The sequence below is a fragment of the Mangifera indica genome, chromosome 12 (genome assembly GCF_011075055.1).
Source record: "Mangifera indica cultivar Alphonso chromosome 12, CATAS_Mindica_2.1, whole genome shotgun sequence".
In the NCBI taxonomy this organism is placed as follows: Eukaryota; Viridiplantae; Streptophyta; class Magnoliopsida; order Sapindales; family Anacardiaceae; genus Mangifera; species Mangifera indica.
In genome coordinates this window covers 12864343-12882303 of record NC_058148.1, presented here as the reverse complement: position 1 = coordinate 12882303, position 17961 = coordinate 12864343, and the positions used below count along the sequence as shown (strand labels likewise).

The window sequence follows — 17961 nt, the reverse complement described above, 5'->3', positions numbered from 1 at the left end:
AATGACCAAACAGACCAATTACACATTCCATGAATGCAGTGTCGAGAACTTCTTGCACAATCTCTAACCTCACATAACGAGAGAGAAGAGAAGAAATGGGGAGAATCACGTTAATAATTATTCCAGTTCTTCTCTTCTTGTTGTTTACCCTGCAAGACCCTTCCGTTCAGGTACTTAACTGCGCTGTATTTTATATGACAAGTCATCAATTTCTTCAGGTTTGCTTTCGATATCATATTCATTTTTGTTGAATTTTATGTTGCAGGGTCTTGAAGAATCAGCTGTCAGGTGATTCTGCCTTCTTAAATTTTCAATTGAAATATGAAATTTACGCCTTCATACTCGATTGGCTAGATTGACTACTGAAATTATTAACTGGGGTTAATTAGCCGGTAGTAAATCGAATAGTTATTTGTTTTGTGTAGAAATCTTAACCTAGAATCGGGGCAGGTTCTTGAAGTTCATTGTTCAAGAGAACGAAGCAGGGCAGCCTGGGACATTATAGAGGAGGTAATGTTTGTAGGCCTATGAAATTTTTCGTTGAATTCAAATTATTGGTGTGACTAATGACTTTCTTCTTGAATAGTATTTGATGCCGTTTGTAGAGCAAGAAAGGTTTCAAATTTCGAATAAGTGTAGGCTTCATCAGGACAATGATATGTTTAGGGATCAAGAGCAGCACAAGATTCATGTGGATATAAACGAATGGCGGTGTGGATATTGTAGGAAAAGTTTCCGTGCTGAAAAGTTTCTTGATCAACATTTTGACAACAGACACCGCAATCTTCTTAATGTCGTATGTGCTGCTTTTTCCTTGACTTTTGACCAGTGCTAGATTTATTTTGCTGCGACATGGTGGTTTCATTTTGGTTCATTTGATCAAGCCCTAATTATTACTTCGTGCTTATGCTTATGTATTTCTGCAAGACATGTTTTTAAGTAAATTGAACTGCATTATAAGTTTAGATTAATTGAGTAGATAATAGACGCGATTTACAATTGTATTTTAGTTCTAAATATTATTTTAAAAAAATTCTTCATAAGTAGATTAAGTCAGAATATGATTGTCAAATGGAAAATTAAACTAGACTGTAATGTAATTTGGATCTTCTCAATTTTCAAAAAACCTGATTTATTACATACATTGTTGATCATGCTGCAAAATGTCTGTATGTTAAGAGTGCAATTCCTTTATGCTATGTTTTGTGATTTCAGATTAATGAAATTCTGAAAGCAGAATTGTCTGTCCAATGATTCTCAAACATGTTTCCTTTTAAATGATCTAAAAGATGTTGTTGCATAATTGAGTGTAACAGCATCTTAGTGTGATTTCTTTTGGCATAGTAAAATGAAATTTATTATATTAACCTGACAATTTTAAATGAATTCAGAGTCAGAGTAACTGCTTGGCTGATCTATGTGGAGCATTGCATTGTGATTTCGTGTTGAATTCCAAGTCTTCCAAATCCAAGTGCAATCCTGCAGCTGTTGCCAGGAATCGCCACCTTTGTGAGGTTGTGTCTACTACCATAATTCCTTTCATTTTTTATTGCAGTATTTTGTATTCTTTCATTTTAACTTTTTTTTTTTTTTAAATGTAGAGTATTGCCAACAACTGTTTTCCTATTAATCTGGGTCCTTCAGCAAGCCGTCTTCATGGTATTATTGTTTTGTATGGTCTAGAAGATATTTTATGCCCTCTCTATCATTTTACTGACAGCAACAATCTAATTGTGTTACGCTGGATCTTTCACTTATTTAAACAATATGTGTGTTCCTTGGACAGTTACTAATTTATCTTGGTGATTTTCTCATGTACTTGTAGAATTGTTTTTGCATCAATTTTGTGATGCCCACGTTTGCCCAGCAAAAATAAAACCATTTCCTAAAGGAGGCAAGGTAAGATTTCAAAATTTATTGTCTACAGTAGAGCTATGATTTCCAGTAAGAATTAACACTGGTTTTGATACCGTAAATATATTTTAAGACCATAGTACATTTATACATTTGGGTTTTTCCAAAGAAACTACGGGTAAATTCTAATGTTAGTTTGACCTGTGAATTTAAAATTTCTGGCTAATGCTTTCCACATGGGATTTGGTCTGCCTCAAAGAAACTTTAATATTCCATTTAGTTTATCTTGCATGAAAATTAAATTTATGCTTCATTATTAACATTTATCATTCCTTTGTTTCATTTCTTCAGAAGCAAACAAGTATATTCTACCTGGCTATTTCCATTTTGACTTTGATGCTGCTACCCATATTCTATCTTATTGTTTACTTATATCAAAGGTATGAGCTCTGGTTTATATATTTCTCATCCTGGTCAAACCTTTTGTAATAAATTCCACAATTTTTATTTTTTGCCTGCATTGCAGAGAAATAAGGAGGGGAACCCAAGAGCTCAGGCGAATCTCTAAAGTTGGCCGGAAAACAAAACCCTTATAATTGGTACTTTTTCCTTCATATGCGAGGTTGTGTATGGACTCTGATATTGAAATACAATATAGTAGTCCAAGCCACTGTAGCAAAGAGTTTTTTTATACTTTTTCCTTCTACTGAAATGATTTTATTGTTATCATCATCATCATCATCATTATTATTTAATTGAAATGATACATAACACTCATTCCATTTGAAGAAAGTTGGACATTTTAGAGGATAAAAAATGTTAATGGTGGATTACAATGAAAGCAAATTACTCTGTATGGTTAACAATGCTATATATTTCTGCCCTTATATTATGTTCATGATATGTTTTAATGTTACCCATTATAGTGGTACAATAGCCTTTTTGAGGTAGATTGTTATGCTTGAAATTTTAATCCTTTAAATGTATGTTGATATTGGATCTGGATTTTTGTTTATACTTGGCTGCATTAGAGCTTGTGTCAGAACATCATTTATGCCGAATATTTTTTGGTTCCATTTTTCTGATGTTGACGGTATTGTTTGGCTCCATGTTTCTAATGGGTGGTACTCTTGGAATCTATAATTAGGTGAAGAATAGAAAATTGTATCAAGATGTACAATTATGAAGATCTGTGTGTCAACTTGATTCCCATCTATAGATTACCCACAACAACCGCTTGTTATCTGAATGTTCAAAGGAGTATAATTTTTTAGAATTCCAATTGTGAAATTTCCTTCGAATTCTTGGTTTAAACTTTCCTCAATGTTGTAGTAGTTCAGCTTTATAACAAAAAGATGTATACAAAATTATTGTTCTCTTGATCATTTATGACTCTTTCTTTGGCAAATTCCTAGCATGTTTGCATTGTAACAATTATAGAAGTGCTGAATTGAGTTTTGAATACATGATGCACAAGCTGTTCAATTAACTCTTTTCTTTTATTTTCTTCTTTGAGGTATATGTTGTGTTGGGAGAATTGACATTACAGATGCTGGTTGCTTAGTCATTCACATGCCTGTCCTATAACAGATATAGTTACATACAGATATTGTAATAATATATGGCCAATGCCTGGTGCTGGATATCCTTGTACTTTTTATTTAGTTAAACAGAAAATAACTGTCAGATTTATATGTTAAAGATCTCAGTTCAAGCAGAGGCTTACACTGGCCTTTCCTAAGCTCAGATTTAATGGCAACGCTAGCCATGAAATGTTTCCTCATAACATGCTTTTATGAGTTTGTGGCTTGGATTATATGGTTGACCAAATTTATTCTAGGCTTCATTTTATATATAAATCCATCATTGTATTCTAACACCTCTTATGTGCATGTCGCAGGCCCTGGTCGGTGGGTTCTGTACTATTTTTGTCTCGGTTCCTCATGCTCGTCTTGGTTTTCTCTGATATTTGAAGGTCTTGGTCAACCCCCTTCAATCTCCCCCGCTGAACAAAAAAACTTGCCCTCTGAGTCATTATTATACAATACACTTCAAACATATAGAAGGATCAAACCAAAGTTTGAATGTTACCATGAAAATTTTGTTTTTAAAGATGATAGTCTTTTTATATTGATTGACGACTTTTTTGTAATCGTCTTTAAGAATTGTCACTTCTGTGTCTTCATGAGTAAGGGTAGGGCTAATTTTCATTTGTGAAACTTTGTAATCAATTTTGGAGATGTTATTATAAAAAGTATGTCTATTAAGGAAAATATATGTCGGAAAAAACTCCTTTGTCTGCCACTTTATATTGGTTTGAGTGAAGCGAGGATTACCTTGACAAATGTAGAGATCGTCCTCCTCATCAGTTTTGTTGATTTCATAACTCTCTTGAAGAAAATGAACATTTTGTTGACCTGGACTCTTTCTCTCATATTTCTAGCTTCTTCATAACCTTAAGTGGCTCTTCCTTCTTTGGCGCAACCTTCTATTTGAGACAATGATTATCTAGAGTCATTAAAATGGTGATAACTGATAAGAATCGTATCTTTTTCTTCCTTAACTCCCTTTAAGCGAAATGTGTTTGTATAAATTTGGCCTTTACCAGTTAAAAATCTTTATTCTGCAGGGAAATAAATACACAAATACAAGCTGAAAAGGCTAAAGGAAAAGGTGAGGATAATGATTAACAGTGGAAAAACCGTTGGATCAACTGGAACTGGTTGACACCTTGCAAAGACTTTGATAGGCGTATCACTTTGAAACTGAGATAAACAATAAACTGCACAGCATCCATAACTGTATCGATGATATATGGAAGAACGAAAATCTGTATGCAGCCTCTCTTGAATTTAGACTACTCAGACAACACGGTTATTATATGTCTCAACAAGCAGCAGCTGGAAAAGCTAATGAAGGCAAGAGAATAAAAAACTTGGTGAACTGAACTATGAAAGAGAAACAAACCATAACGGACACCACCTTGTCCACCGTGGAAGTCTCTTCGCCATTAACGTCGACCTCAAGATCACTACACGTTTCCATTGCTAATCCAAAGAAATTTAAGAACCCACTTCAGGTTCAACTTGATTTTTGCAGCCAAACAGGTTGAGTGTCTTTAATTTATGCAGCTCAAATAGTTGGGTGTCCGAAAGCGATGAAAAACTTTTACAGAAGAACACAAAAAGGAGAACAAAAATGAAGGGATATAGTATGAGACTGGAAAAGATGATGAAGAGTGGAAAATGACATGTTTAGAAGTCTGAAGCCAGTGTTAACTATTTTTTATTGGATAACTTTTTTCTAATATTATAATTTTTTGTATTGAAAGAACTCACCATTCAATTGCATAAGTTTATCCAATGTGATCTGATTTTGTCAATGCAAATCATCTGGTGCCTGCGTTAAAATAATCGATGCATTCCTTACACAGAAATCAAGTTTTTGCATATATTATTTCTTAATCATGGGGTAATTTTTCACTTGACAAAATTCCCTTAGCTTTTTCTGTTACTAACGGCACCAATTTATGCAGTAGCAAGCTTGACTTCAGAAAAGCTTCTTATAGTGGACGCTAGATCCCGCAACCCGCGTCCAAACTATCTACCAACTTCATCAATAATTTCCTCAAACATTCAGTAATTGCAGTTTAAGGTTGACCTTTCAATAGGAGATCAAATAAATTTCAACATAATTTTAACCATTATGGCAAAGAATGCAGAACATCAGTCAAATACCACTCCACTGTATCAAGAAAGCATAACGGTATGCTACAATGATCTTGATTTTTCAATTTCAGGCATACTTTCTCCTTATAAAGACGAGAAACTAGAGAAGTTATTGATAATTAAAATGGAAAAGTAAAAAGGAAAATGTGGTTCTAAAGAGATGACATACTTCTCCTTAGATGATAGAAATGATCTGACTGGTACTAATCATCCAAGAAAGTAGGAAAATTTTTGGTGTAAACACTCATATCGGTTGAAGGGCAGCAAGACATAATCACAGCTTCCACTTAGTAGAAATCTATTATTGCTCAGAGAATATTAGCACTCGTAAAGCCTATCTTCTTATCATCAAGTGGTGCACAATTAACCATCAAACCATATAGATTTAGTAGCCATTAATCTGAGTCCTTTGGGTTGGACCCATCAGCCGAGAAAAAGGCATTTGAGTTCGGCCAGTAAGGCCCCTTTGCCCAGAATATCGATCATCTAATTTTGGATCTGAGAATGATCTTGAAAATGCTTGAGCAAGCTCTACAGCTGAAGCTACTTTTCCATAGCGCACACCAACTATATCGGTAGATGATGATGGCTTGGGCTGCTCCACTGGTTTGCGCCATGTTTCTGGTGAAGAATGTCTCTCATGCTGTTGCTCTCTTTCAACCCCCCTGTTGTTCCTTCGATTCTCATTTCGCCAATTACGCTTCCGCATATCAACTCTGTCAACATCTATCCGAGGATCCTTTCTCTCAAATTTCCTACCCATCCTCTGATCAAGAGGATTATTTTCAGCTCTTTCACTTTGGTGAATAGGATTAGCAAGCTCAGGAGCTTGTTCAAACTTGGCAATATTATGTTTGCCCCTAGAACATAACAATTAAATAACTTCGTAAGAAATGATTCAATTTTTCAACAGAAGTAATTCAAGTTTTTAGATTGGCCTTTAGATTTAAAATATGGTAGTATAATTGTCCTAACACATTGTTCGTAGAGGATGTAAATACCTATCAGATTGTTGACCCAAATCATGATTGTTGACGGCAAGATTCTCAAGCCCTCGCTCCTTCAGAACCTAAGAAAGTAATTAACAAAGTAATTAAACAAGATTAGTGGCAGAAAAGAATTGAACATGGTAATATTCTGTTAGAGCTCATGTCTGGCAGATTAATGAGAATAACAGATGGCAAACTCACTGCAAAAGACCATGGGACAACCAAGCTGCAAAGTGAAGATATGCAGCAGCAAAGAGGGCTGGACCACCAGGATATTTAAGGAGGGGCATAGCAAGCTGAGAATGTAGAGACATTATGCAAAGAGAAATATGTAGGAGCTGAGGAGAGGGCTGGAGGTTCCTTAGGCAGAAAATAGAAATTAGGTGGGGGAAAAGGAGAGAACCAGCCTCTCAAATACTGGATAAAAGGGAGAACAATATGGTACCGTTCTATTGGGTAGAAGAATGATTTTGAGAAGCAATTTGCATTGAACTTGTCTTAAATATATACTAAAACACTAAAAGATAAGATTTAGGGTTTAGCATCAAATCTGGTTAAGTTGTCATCAGTCAAGGAAGAGAAGAGATTGATAATTCCTATTGTAATTCTAAAGGTTAACTCATTAGGAATAAATTTTCCCTTTTAAAGGAGAATGAAGCAAAAATAATGAGGCTCATCTAGAAAAACATTTAGGAAATCATATTTTAGGAATAAGGTATATCTTGACTAAGCTTACCAGAGGATTTCAAGTTGTATTGGATTACTTCATATTTATCTTCTCATGTATTAACAGACATTATGTTAATGATAACTCCATTTTCACCCAATCACTATTATGTTCTCTAATATTCTCTAATCTCTACTTTTTCTGCTCTATTTTGTATTTTTCTTCTCTTTGTTCTTTCCCTTTCTCATTTTCTTTCTTTCTCATTCCTATCTTACATCAATATCAACAAAGAAATTCAACATTGCAAAGAATCACCTACAGGTTTTATAATTAGTGTACAAATATGTCCACTCACCAGTTCACGAGGACGAGCAGCACCAAACAATGCATTTCTGCATCAAAAACAGATTTATAAGTAGTTGTTCCCAAATATATCCAATTAACTGAGGCAACATAAAGAAACCATTCCAGGGCATATTTTAGCAAATATTAAACAGGAAGCACCATAAAAATCTTTCAAGAAATTCTTGCGGAAAAGTGATTTATAGAAACCAGATCTTAAAAGGACAGAGAGGGGGAGGAGAGGAACAATCTCTATATTAAAGGAAATCAAACATAGAAAAAACAAATTATATACAAAATCATATCAGGGAAACATATATCAGAGGAAATTAAAGTCCATGCTAAAGATTGATATTATCCAAAAGAATTTGGCAGATCAAAACAATAAATAAAAAAATAATTAATGAAACTGTTCACAATACTTTTATAAATTCTAAGCTAAAAATATTATTATCCATGGCACTGTTGCACATCACTTCAATAAAAAAAATGAGCGCCAACATTTACTCTGCATATTTCAGAGAATTTATAAAAAAGTTTAATAAATTTCTATCATCAACTGTAGACAATTTATTTACTCATAAGATGTTTGAATTTGGCAATATCAATCACAGGAAGTATAATCAAGCTTGAACCTGCTGAAATAGGACAAGACTTCGAAGCACTGATTAAACCTATTAAACAGTACACAAAGAACCATCTCAGTCAAAACTATAACATTCTCCTTAACAATTAAGTTTTCCCCAACATTTTCCATGAAGTATATCCGCTCTACTGGCAAAAGTTTCACCCTATATCCTTCAAGAAACCTAACATCATCTATTTTCATTATTCAACCAAGACCATTGGACAGAAAGAGAGAACTAAAGATGTGCAATTTGATTCCTATAAGGTCTTTAAGGACTGTTGAATATGTTTCCAAATTATTTTTTTTATATTATCTATGAAAAGTTTCAAACTCTAAACATCTAGAGCACCAGAAAGGATTTGACTATAAATGAAAATATTCAATCCCCCCACCCCCACCCCCACCCACACACCAGGTTGCTAAAAGTGCACATTAATGTAAGAAATGCAACAGAATCTAAAAAAATTTACCAAGAATCTAAAAGCACAAAAGAAAATCTAACTTCACAGATCTTGAGGGATAAAGACTCTATATACAGTCTTTATTCCTCAAAATCAATACAGTTGGATTTTTAGCTTTCTGGGATGAGAATTCTCTCTCTCCTCTCTCTGTGTATACATATATAGCAGCTCCTTTAGAAGTTCTTGGTAGAAATGAAAAAATGGGCATCATATATGCATAACTGGTAAATTATCCATGGTATATTATTATCCAATATTTACATACATCCATAAATAAACTAAGAAGGAATTAAAAATAAAAACAACAATCACCATCATTTTTTATATAAATGGCACAACTAAGCATTTTCTACTATAAAATACAAAGTATAAATAAGCACATTCCACTGAAAAGTACAAAATTTAAAAAGAAGTTCAGATAATGCAAAAAAGAAACTGTAATAGCCACTGCTAAAGTATATTACAGCAAAGTAAATACAGTTTTAACAAAACAAAAGTGCCAAACAAAAGGGAAAGAACTAGATGTACGGTCTTAGCCCTACATTAAAGCAAATATTCCACTACGAAATACAAGATAACTATTGCAAAAGCAGTAAATGTCAGGAAAGTAATAGACACAATCAGTGTTCAGTTTGTGATACAGTAACCTTTCTCAGCCATCAACTATATGAAGCATACACATGTAACAGAAGCGGGTAAGGAGGGAGAGAGATTAGAAATCCGGATAAAGTCTAGGTGATTCATATCCGAGTACAAATTTTTATTCAAAATTATTATACCCAGGAAAAAATTAAAAATTTATTTTTAAGATTTCTCTCTCTTCACCGTCTTATAACAAAAAATAGATAATGAAAGTAGATTAAAAAAATTTAGAAAACATTACTGACCTTCCCCTTTCACTGCTCTCTTCTAGTTGCGACCGTGGCTTTAAACTTAACTTCGGCCGCTCCACTGCATGGCTCCAAACATCACTACCAGCTAAATCAGGTTTTGTAGGATTCAGGTTTCCATGCGTGCCATTAACAGTTTCATGATGACCATGACCAGATTCACTCAAACAAGGATAGACCTGCAGTCAATGTGACAATATATGTCAAGTAAAGCGAACATAATACAAACCTCATACAAATAAGAAAAGAACCTCATATGATATTTAAAATAAGACCTCCTTAGGACTGGCTACATGTGGTTCTGAATGCTCCAACGGCCTTGTTCTTGGAAGTAACTTCAACTTAGGCCGTTCCGATGCATCTGAATGCAGCACAGGAAGTGATTCAGACCCAACAAATCTGCTATCAGAACGATTGGATTGAACTCTGTCAGTATCCTGCTTATATTTCCTCTCTTTTGCTTCCAAATAAGTAGAAGCACAAGTCCTCACAGAATCCAATTCTTCCTTTCGACCACCCTGTACAGCTGAATCTTCAATATTCAAACCTCTGTCCATTTGCCTGGCCAATGTTGCATCTGAGAATGCCCTCCCACCCACAACATTCACCCTGGTGTAGGCATTATCATCTTGATGCTTAGGATGTAATCCACTATTTGTTTCTGAAAACTTAATAACCTGAACATCTGCTTGATACTGAATCGACTGCTTTGACTGCCATCTACCTGAAGAAACCTTTTCAAGTGCACTTGCCTGAGCCAACTTTAAAACTGCACTTTGCCCAGAACACTCAGATTGCAAGGGTTCAGTAACACCCACTGCCACCTCCTTCCTTGCAGCCCAAGCATTTGGATACACACCAGAAACCAGCTGCTCACTATTGCCTCTTGAATTTGGTGAATTCACACCAACTTGAGTTTGCTCAACTGCTCGACCTGCATAAGAATGCATTGCCCCATTTGAAGCCTGTGACCCCAACCCCAGTCCAGCCCAACCTGACACCCTTCCAGTAGACACAGACTCAAGCTTATGCCCTACACAACGAGGTGGCACACGAAAATTCTCATCACTAACCGTTCTACGTGGAGCTGAAACTCCATCTAATGGTTTTCTCTCATCTTCATCAAAATTACGACCGATATGCACGGCATTAGCAAGAAAGGGAGATTTATCATCAAAACGCCTAGTTGCCGGAGAAGAACTGGGGCGGAGGCGATGATCAGGCCTAACCATAGGGTTACCCCATGATGTGGGTCGATCATAACCAGAACGATCCATAGGCCTAACAATACTGTGTAATAAAATAAATAAATATATAAAAAAAATGAACTAGGGTTTTCTAAGTGAGCAGCAGCAGATCTGGAATGAAACTTATAATGAATTCAATACAGATACGATGTAAAGGTAATAAAATGAAAGAAATAAAAAGAAAATAAGAAAAGGGAATTGGAACTTACACACCAGGAGCCGAAGGGAGAGGAAGATCAGAGGGAATGGAGCCTCCATGAAAGTCTTTGAGAGTCATAGTGTTTCCAGTGAATGCCTTCTTCTTCGACATTTTTTTTTCTCTCTTATGTATAAATTATGTCACGTATGTAATGATAAATTTGTGTGATTGATTTATTATCAAGAATTTAAAAGCAAATTGAATAAAGAGCAGAGAGCGATTGAAAAAGAGAGATAAACAACCCCCAAAAAAAAAAAAAGAAGAAGGGTGGGAGATTGAAGAGATGGATTGGAAAATATGGGGTTGCCGCTTCACCCTCGCTCACCAACAATCTTCTTCTATATTTCTAATACCGTAACTCCAAACACAAGTACATGGTTTAACCTTCTTTATTATTAAAAAAAAAAAAAATCTTTTACCAGATTTTTACATGTATTTATTAAAAATATTTAAGAAATTTAACATTAATTCTTAAGAAATTTAACTTTTTTTTTTTAAATACCAAGTATGATATAATTTAGATATTTATATAAAATTTTTTGTCATAGTAATATAATGAAGACTTTATACCATAGTTTTACTTAGAAAATTTATTCAAAGCCATTCCATTAATTAAATAGAAAAGATTTTTCTTAACTATAATTATAAATTTATATTTAATTTATGTATTACATAAACTCGGATTTGTTTCTTTATAAAATATTTAAAAAAAACATTATCATGGGCAATTTAAATGTCTCCGTAATTGTAACAATACATGTTTTGGCATTGGATTGATTGAGCCTAATTTATTGCAATAGTCATCCCATGTAAATAAGTTTACTGGTAGTGTCTGTAAATGTTATTATTGTTTCTTATTTAGACAATAGATAAGAGAAACTTTGATATATATATATATATATATATCCAATGATAAAACGTCTATATGTGAAAGCAAATACTTAATCAGTACCGAAATATGTAAGTAATATAAGTGAAAATCGGATAAAGACTTGAAAGAAGACCATGAAACAAGCTACTCTTTATTTACCATAGGACTGAGTAAAGAATTTTGGCAAATTACTTGCATATTTCCACAAAGCAAGGCAGAACAGACTTAGGATTTAGTATGTATAATTCCTCAAAATTGCCGGATGAATCCGATGAATCAAACCCTGACTCATAAACTTGCTCATCCTTTAGACTTCCCGCAATGTTATGGATCCTCCCGGCAATCACTCTGCATAATATCACAGCCTTTCTAACAGTTTCGTTTCTTTCTTCAAGTTCAATAGACTCCGTGGCCTTTTCACAAGTTGAAGTGGTAAAAACACCCATTACACCATCATGGGTTTCCATCTTTATAGAGAAGCCATGTTTCAGAATTTGACAAACTCCACATTTGTAAAATGTGCAGAGTCTTGAAGAGCTATTCATGCCGATGGAGCATGCAGCAGTTGTGCCATAGAACCTTAAGAGTTCATTTCCATCTGCTAAGCAACGTGGATGTATCTCCAATGACTTACTCCCTCTGACCTTCACAGTTTCTCTATACTCATTTGGTCTATTGGAACCTTCAGGACCATCTATATGCCCACAAAAATTTCCTCAGGTTTTGTACTAGTTCCGCAAATTGACTCCACCACGTCTGGACTCTCTCTCCATCAACAAGTTCAGTCACTGCACATCATATCGTACATTTTAGGGTTTCATTTAATTTTTGAGGACAAAAAAAAATAACCATCTGACGTCAAAAATAATAAAATTATGTAAATTCAAAAGTATGTATGTATAAGATTCTCCCATGAAAAATCAGTATTTATTTAGGACACAGCTACATTACCAGCGGGCTTGGAAACGTTAAGCGCCTCGACAGCCTCCAACTTTCCCAAACTCTCATGGCATTTTTGGCTTACCGAAGTTGAAGAAGCCCGAAACTCGCCAAGAGTTTGGTTCTCTACACGTTGCTAGCTTCCGTCTTTCAGATTTTTGATAGATCTAGAACCACCAGAATTGCGGTGATTATTTTCGTGAAGGGAGCTAAATTTTGTTTTATTGATTTTGAAATCAGCAACACTCGGCAATGATTTGCACTCGAATCCTCTCTTTACAGAACTCCAAGCTTCATACATTTTAGTTGGCGGCTTCAAGTTCAGAATACCAAACACTTTTGAAACCTAAATAGCCGGCAGATTCAAGGAGAGCCAGTTTTATTCTTATATTTTGTTTCCTCTTTTGTGCACTAGTCATTATGTCTTGGGATTTTTTTCCTTGTTTTGACAAGGTGAAGGAAATTCATGCAATCTCGCTCTCTATCTCTGTGTCAAACTTGGTGGTAAATTAAGGAGATCCTCAAGTAATACTGAAACTAACACCCTCAATTAATTTGTAAATTAAGGAGATGCTCAAGCAAAATCAAGCCAATTTATAATACCAACTTATGGTACCTCCTCTTTGTCATTCATCATCCAAAGGCACGGCCAAAACGTTATTCTGTTATGGAACACTTACCATTCATTGAACAAAATTATTCAATGAGATCTTAATACTATTATTTATCATCAAATGTTATGGAAAAGCAACTTGGAACAAAAGGAATTCAAATGTGATTCTATTTCTTTGTATTTTTGGCTAAGCATCCTCACTCGACACTAAATCTATTCCATTTCCATCCTTCAGCCTATGGCAAATTAAGAACTGAGGATGATTCAGCCTGACTTGGATGCAAAATAATATTTGAGAAATGCTTCATTCCAGTTGCAGCAAATTCAAGCATGCATCACTGTTTTTTATGTTTATGGTGAACAAATGATACAGAATTTTACACACGTTACAAAGTTTAAACAGCAAACATAACCAGCTTTAACAAGATATGCATGTAGCTAAAATTAAAAACCACTCAGAAAGGAAAATATGATGAACCTAAAACAGATGCATGATTTTTACCCAAGTTACGTCCCCTAAGGCACTCCAGATCCATTACTTGAGAATGATCTACAAAAAGGTTAACCTGATATACAGCAGCAACAACGATGTTATCCACACACTAAATCCAGTGTAATCATAAATATTTAAAAAAAAAAAAAACAAGGTTATACCTTTGGGCCATAACACTTGACAAACCACTCAGAGGTTCTAGCATTTGATGCTTCAAACATGGTCTTCTCGATACCTAGACGTCCAATGACCTTTGCAATTATGTCAGTCCGAACAGAATCAGCTTGTTTGCAAACATCATCTGCATCAATCATTATCATGTCTGCCCCAGCTTCTAAGCATCTCTCAGCCCTTCTAATCAAGAGATCAACATCTTCAACAAATTCTATGGAAATAGAGTTAAAGCTCATAGTTAAAAATTATTACTCACAATATTTTTCATCCCCAAATACTGAAGCATGTATCATATCAAACGCTAATCATAGCTGTTTTTGCTTTCAATATCACTCATGCTTGCAATTATCAGTTTCCATAAAGTGCAACTCTAAATATCTGTAGGTTGAGCTGAAGAAGGCAATACAAAGTGAAATGAACATGCATATGGACTAAGTTATAAAAGGACAATGCGATCCTTACTCTATGAAAGCTTGCTTGTATTGATTTATTTGTAATTAAATGACTATGATCTGAAATTTGAAGCTCATTTAATAAAGAAACTGAGGTGGTTATGGCTGTTTAAGTCATGGTTGAATAATAGGATTTCAAATAAATATGGCACACAATCTTTTTAGTATATATTGAAGTACCATAAATCCTATATTGAAACTTCTTTTGGTTTTAAAAATCCCTTGCAAATCAGGATTCTCATAAGCATCATTGACTTAATCTCTACCTTTCAGGCTCACTGCTCTTCTAGTTATCTACAAAGTATGTAACCAAAAGATTAACAGGTAACAGAGGAGTCAAAGCAAGTCTCTGAATGTTGTTGAATCAATTTATTGAAACTTTTTTAAATGCTCACCAATATACAAATTGAAATGTGTGAAATAGGATTTGGACAAGTTGAAAAGACATACATAGCATTTCCCTATATTATACTGCAGCCATCTGATGCTGATCATAATAATGTTTCAATACAAAAAAGTATGAAGAAAAATCAAACTTTAATTACAAATCCAGAATCTGGATGCATGAATAAAGCTCCTACTCCTTCAATGCCAACTAAATTTAAATCTTAAGATGTTTTATCTAAAGACCTCTGCTTGAGTATCTAACTACGCCAGTGAAAACCCCTTTAAGCTTGCACAAGGGTAAGATGTTAAATGCACTGCCATTAACTGTTGAACGCCTATACTAAACACACATCACCACGCCAGAATAAACCTTTATCATCCAAATCATATCATGAAAGTTTTGATGGATCCATTTCCTAGAGCTAGGGCATTTATGACACAGAATAACGGTCCTTGTTCATGACTAATGTTTATTTACCATCATAAAGTATATAATATCTAGATGCTAACCTTCAATTAGATTAACAAATCATCTTAAGAAAAGCACACATAGCACAATATGATGATTTAAGGAAGATTTCTGTAGAGTAACTTATCCATAAAAATCTAGAACCATACCGTTCGATCGGGGTGCAGGGACAACATAAGCCCCAAAAGCTCTATCACGGCCAGTGGGAATGTCAGACTTGTTAAACTTTACTGCAAATAGAGGCTTGACTTTGAGGCCTGCACTCTTAATTAAGCGCACATATCTTAGAAGAGTTTCTTCTGGAACTTCAAGGGATCCCACATTGAGCTCGATCGTGTCAAATCCCACCTGCTTACAATCCTGTATAACATGACATTCACATTAGTATTCGCATTACAATAAAACATTTCCACAACTGAATGATATATTCTTAACGCAGACTCTACCTCAATGTATTGTTTGAAAGCTGATGGACCTCCACGAAACAAATGTTCAGCCCAATCACCAGTACTCACATACACATCATGCTTGTGAGCCATCTCAATCATGTCTTTGATAACAGATTTCGATATGAGACTATGCGATCCCCCAGCCAACTTCACCCCATCAACAAAATGCCCCATCGACTCAAATATATCCTGCCATCAACAAAATTAATCTGTATTAAATGAACTTCCATTTACAAACTCCCATGTCATCAATTCCTAAATGATAAACAATCTGTTGAATGAGTTGAAAACAAAGAAAAAGAAAACCTCAAGGACGTTTTGTGTGGGGATAGTGTAATGGGGAGTTCTAATCTCTGTGACACCGAATCTCCGAGGTTTGTCGGGTCTGTCCTCCTCCTCCTCGAAGTTCTTCCATCGATAATACAGCGACATTTGATCTTTCGTTTGGTACAAAACTACAATCAGAGAAATTGCTTGCTAAAATCTTTCCTTCCCTTCTCCTTCGTTCAATGATGATGGTGCGTTCTAGAGAACTGTTTAGCCGCTTCTAGAAATGTTTTCTTCTAATTTGACATGGGCTATCTTTACACGTGTCAAATAGTAAACTCCATAAAATAATATCTTATAGGCCGAATTACTATTAACCAGCTATGGTTTGTTGAACTATATCTTCCACCTTTTGAGTTTAAAAACTCTGTTTCTCCTCCCATTATCTGGTTAATAATTTTTGAGAACATAAAAATTAAAAATTTGTAATTAAAAAGAAAAACTGAAATTTGAATTGGTTTTAAATTAAAGAGTTAGGGTTCAATAGTTTGGAAATTGATTGTTGCAAAATAAGAAAAAAGAATTATAATTTTGACCCATTACTATTACAAATCATACCCACAATTGCAAACAACTTCAAACATAACCATAGCTTTTAAAAAAATTTAAAAAATAAAAAGAGCTACAACCATCATGCCTTGGAGATCTCTTCAAGCCCACCTCTCTTCTTCTTCTTCTCCAAATTTTTTTTTTTTTCAAAACAAAGCGCTAAAATGATAACTAATGCTTGAGATCAATGGATGGACACAAGTTTGAGACAAAGAAAAATTTTTATTGATATATGCCTCTAGCATTGAATGTGGGGGTTTGAATTTCAAAATTGAGTTGTTACAAAAGAACATTGTGATGGTTGTTGGTTATTTTTAATCAGTCATGTTTACTTAAATTTTTTTTATAAAGTTGTGACAAATACAAAAATTGCTTTCCTTCACAATTGCAACCCCACCTTTCTCCAAAGAACTATCATAGTAAATCTTGACATCCTCCACCTTCCTCGACCATAATTTATCCCCCACCAAATTGCACCATATATTCCCCATTTTCCAAATCTTTCTCTTTATGTGATGTCAACAACAAAATAAGCAAATATTCTAATTTGTATTAGTTAAAAAGATATTTTATTTGATAATCTAAAAAGGAGAGACAAAATTAGAGGAAAAAAGGTGTTTAAGATTTAGAGAAAATAAACAATCTATTGAAGGTGAGATTGAAGCTTAGAGATGAAGAAAAATTAAGGATTAAGGAGTGTGTAGAGTTGTGTTGAGATGAAGATTGAAGAAGCAAAGGGAAGAATTGTGATTGGGTTGTGGAGATGGTGGGGTAGAGAAATAGAGAAAAAGAAAAAAGAAAAGAAGAGAAATGAGAATAAGAAAAACTAATGGTGAGAAAAAAAAAAGAGTAAACTATTAAAAGGTATGATAACATATTTTATTGATAGTACGGGATAAGTGGAAAAAAAAGAAGAATTTCAAACTTAAAGGTGGGAAACGTTAATTCAACAAACCTTGCGTGGAAAATGAGTATTCAGCCTATTTTATAATGCCAATGTGCGCCCATTTTATATGGACATCCTTGAACATAACACTGTATTTATATGAAATATCAATAATTATTTTCATTTCTATAACGATGAGAATTCTTTTATCAGCTCAATTTCTAACTAATTTTGGATTAGTTTTATCATAGTGCTTAAGAAATTAGCTACAAAAATAATTTACTAAAAATAAAAGGAATTAAAATACAATTATAAATCTGTTATAGTTATATTTTTTTTCTTCATTG

The 17961-nt window shown here is 34.3% G+C and overlaps 4 protein-coding genes across 7 annotated transcripts; 1 reads left to right on the top strand and 3 right to left on the bottom strand.

Annotated features, from left to right (window-relative positions):
- LOC123192636 lies at positions 1 to 4127 on the top strand. Of its 3 annotated transcripts, none has more exons than XM_044605262.1 (10): positions 1 to 170; positions 266 to 288; positions 426 to 510; positions 587 to 796; positions 1392 to 1514; positions 1602 to 1659; positions 1826 to 1899; positions 2206 to 2294; positions 2381 to 2453; positions 3371 to 3595. In XM_044605262.1, exons 1-9 carry the CDS (start codon positions 96 to 98, stop codon positions 2448 to 2450), a joined length of 807 nt encoding a protein of 268 aa, XP_044461197.1. In that variant the 5' UTR covers positions 1 to 95; the 3' UTR covers positions 2451 to 2453; positions 3371 to 3595. The 3 variants fall into 3 exon arrangements, with proteins under 3 accessions (XP_044461197.1, XP_044461199.1, XP_044461196.1); XM_044605264.1 differs by lacking the exon at positions 3371 to 3595 and adding an exon at positions 3002 to 3318; XM_044605261.1 differs by lacking the exon at positions 3371 to 3595 and adding an exon at positions 3755 to 4127 and having other exon boundaries at positions 3 to 170.
- A 1406-nt stretch (positions 4128 to 5533) lies between these two features.
- On the bottom strand, positions 5534 to 11366 carry LOC123192635. Of its 2 annotated transcripts, none has more exons than XM_044605259.1 (6): positions 11016 to 11366; positions 9835 to 10849; positions 9557 to 9738; positions 7594 to 7630; positions 6584 to 6651; positions 5534 to 6442 (listed from the first exon to the last, which is right to left on the bottom strand). In XM_044605259.1, the coding sequence occupies exons 1-6, from the start codon at positions 11114 to 11116 to the stop codon at positions 5968 to 5970; spliced, it is 1878 nt and encodes a 625-aa protein (XP_044461194.1). In that variant the 5' UTR covers positions 11117 to 11366; the 3' UTR covers positions 5534 to 5967. The 2 variants fall into 2 exon arrangements, with proteins under 2 accessions (XP_044461194.1, XP_044461195.1); XM_044605260.1 differs by having other exon boundaries at positions 9835 to 10592.
- Positions 11367 to 12064: 698 nt separating this feature from the next.
- Positions 12065 to 13502, bottom strand: LOC123192082. Its single transcript, XM_044604547.1, has 2 exons — positions 13496 to 13502; positions 12065 to 12570 (listed from the first exon to the last, which is right to left on the bottom strand). Exons 1-2 carry the CDS (start codon positions 13500 to 13502, stop codon positions 12065 to 12067), a joined length of 513 nt encoding a protein of 170 aa, XP_044460482.1.
- Positions 13503 to 13741: 239 nt separating this feature from the next.
- Positions 13742 to 16407, bottom strand: LOC123193604 (protein HEAT-STRESS-ASSOCIATED 32). The gene is made up of 5 exons (XM_044606655.1): positions 16159 to 16407; positions 15850 to 16041; positions 15553 to 15763; positions 14083 to 14306; positions 13742 to 13994 (listed from the first exon to the last, which is right to left on the bottom strand). The coding sequence occupies exons 1-5, from the start codon at positions 16282 to 16284 to the stop codon at positions 13884 to 13886; spliced, it is 864 nt and encodes a 287-aa protein (XP_044462590.1). The 5' UTR covers positions 16285 to 16407; the 3' UTR covers positions 13742 to 13883.
- Between the last annotated feature and the right edge of the window lie 1554 nt (positions 16408 to 17961).

Bases quoted from the DNA above. Each gene is read 5' to 3' on its own strand.
- LOC123192636 (XM_044605261.1), top strand. From the start codon at position 96: ATGGGGAGAATCACGTTAATAATTATTCCAGTTCTTCTCTTCTTGTTG. The intron at 289-425 runs GTGATTCTGCCT...TGTTTTGTGTAG, and splicing joins CTTGAAGAATCAGCTGTCAG to AAATCTTAACCTAGAATCGG. The intron at 511-586 runs GTAATGTTTGTA...CTTCTTGAATAG, and splicing joins CCTGGGACATTATAGAGGAG to TATTTGATGCCGTTTGTAGA.
- LOC123192635 (XM_044605259.1), bottom strand. From the start codon at position 11,116: ATGTCGAAGAAGAAGGCATTCACTGGAAACACTATGACTCTCAAAGAC. The intron at 9,739-9,834 runs GTCTTATTTTAA...CATTGACTGCAG, and splicing joins ATGTAGCCAGTCCTAAGGAG to GTCTATCCTTGTTTGAGTGA. The intron at 6,652-7,593 runs GTGAGTGGACAT...TTACTTTCTTAG, and splicing joins CTGCTCGTCCTCGTGAACTG to GTTCTGAAGGAGCGAGGGCT.
- LOC123193604 (XM_044606655.1), bottom strand. From the start codon at position 16,284: ATGTCGCTGTATTATCGATGGAAGAACTTCGAGGAGGAGGAGGACAGA. The intron at 15,764-15,849 runs GTAGAGTCTGCG...CATGTTATACAG, and splicing joins CTTTCAAACAATACATTGAG to GATTGTAAGCAGGTGGGATT. The intron at 14,307-15,552 runs GTATGGTTCTAG...CTATTTCCATAG, and splicing joins CCCTGCACCCCGATCGAACG to AATTTGTTGAAGATGTTGAT.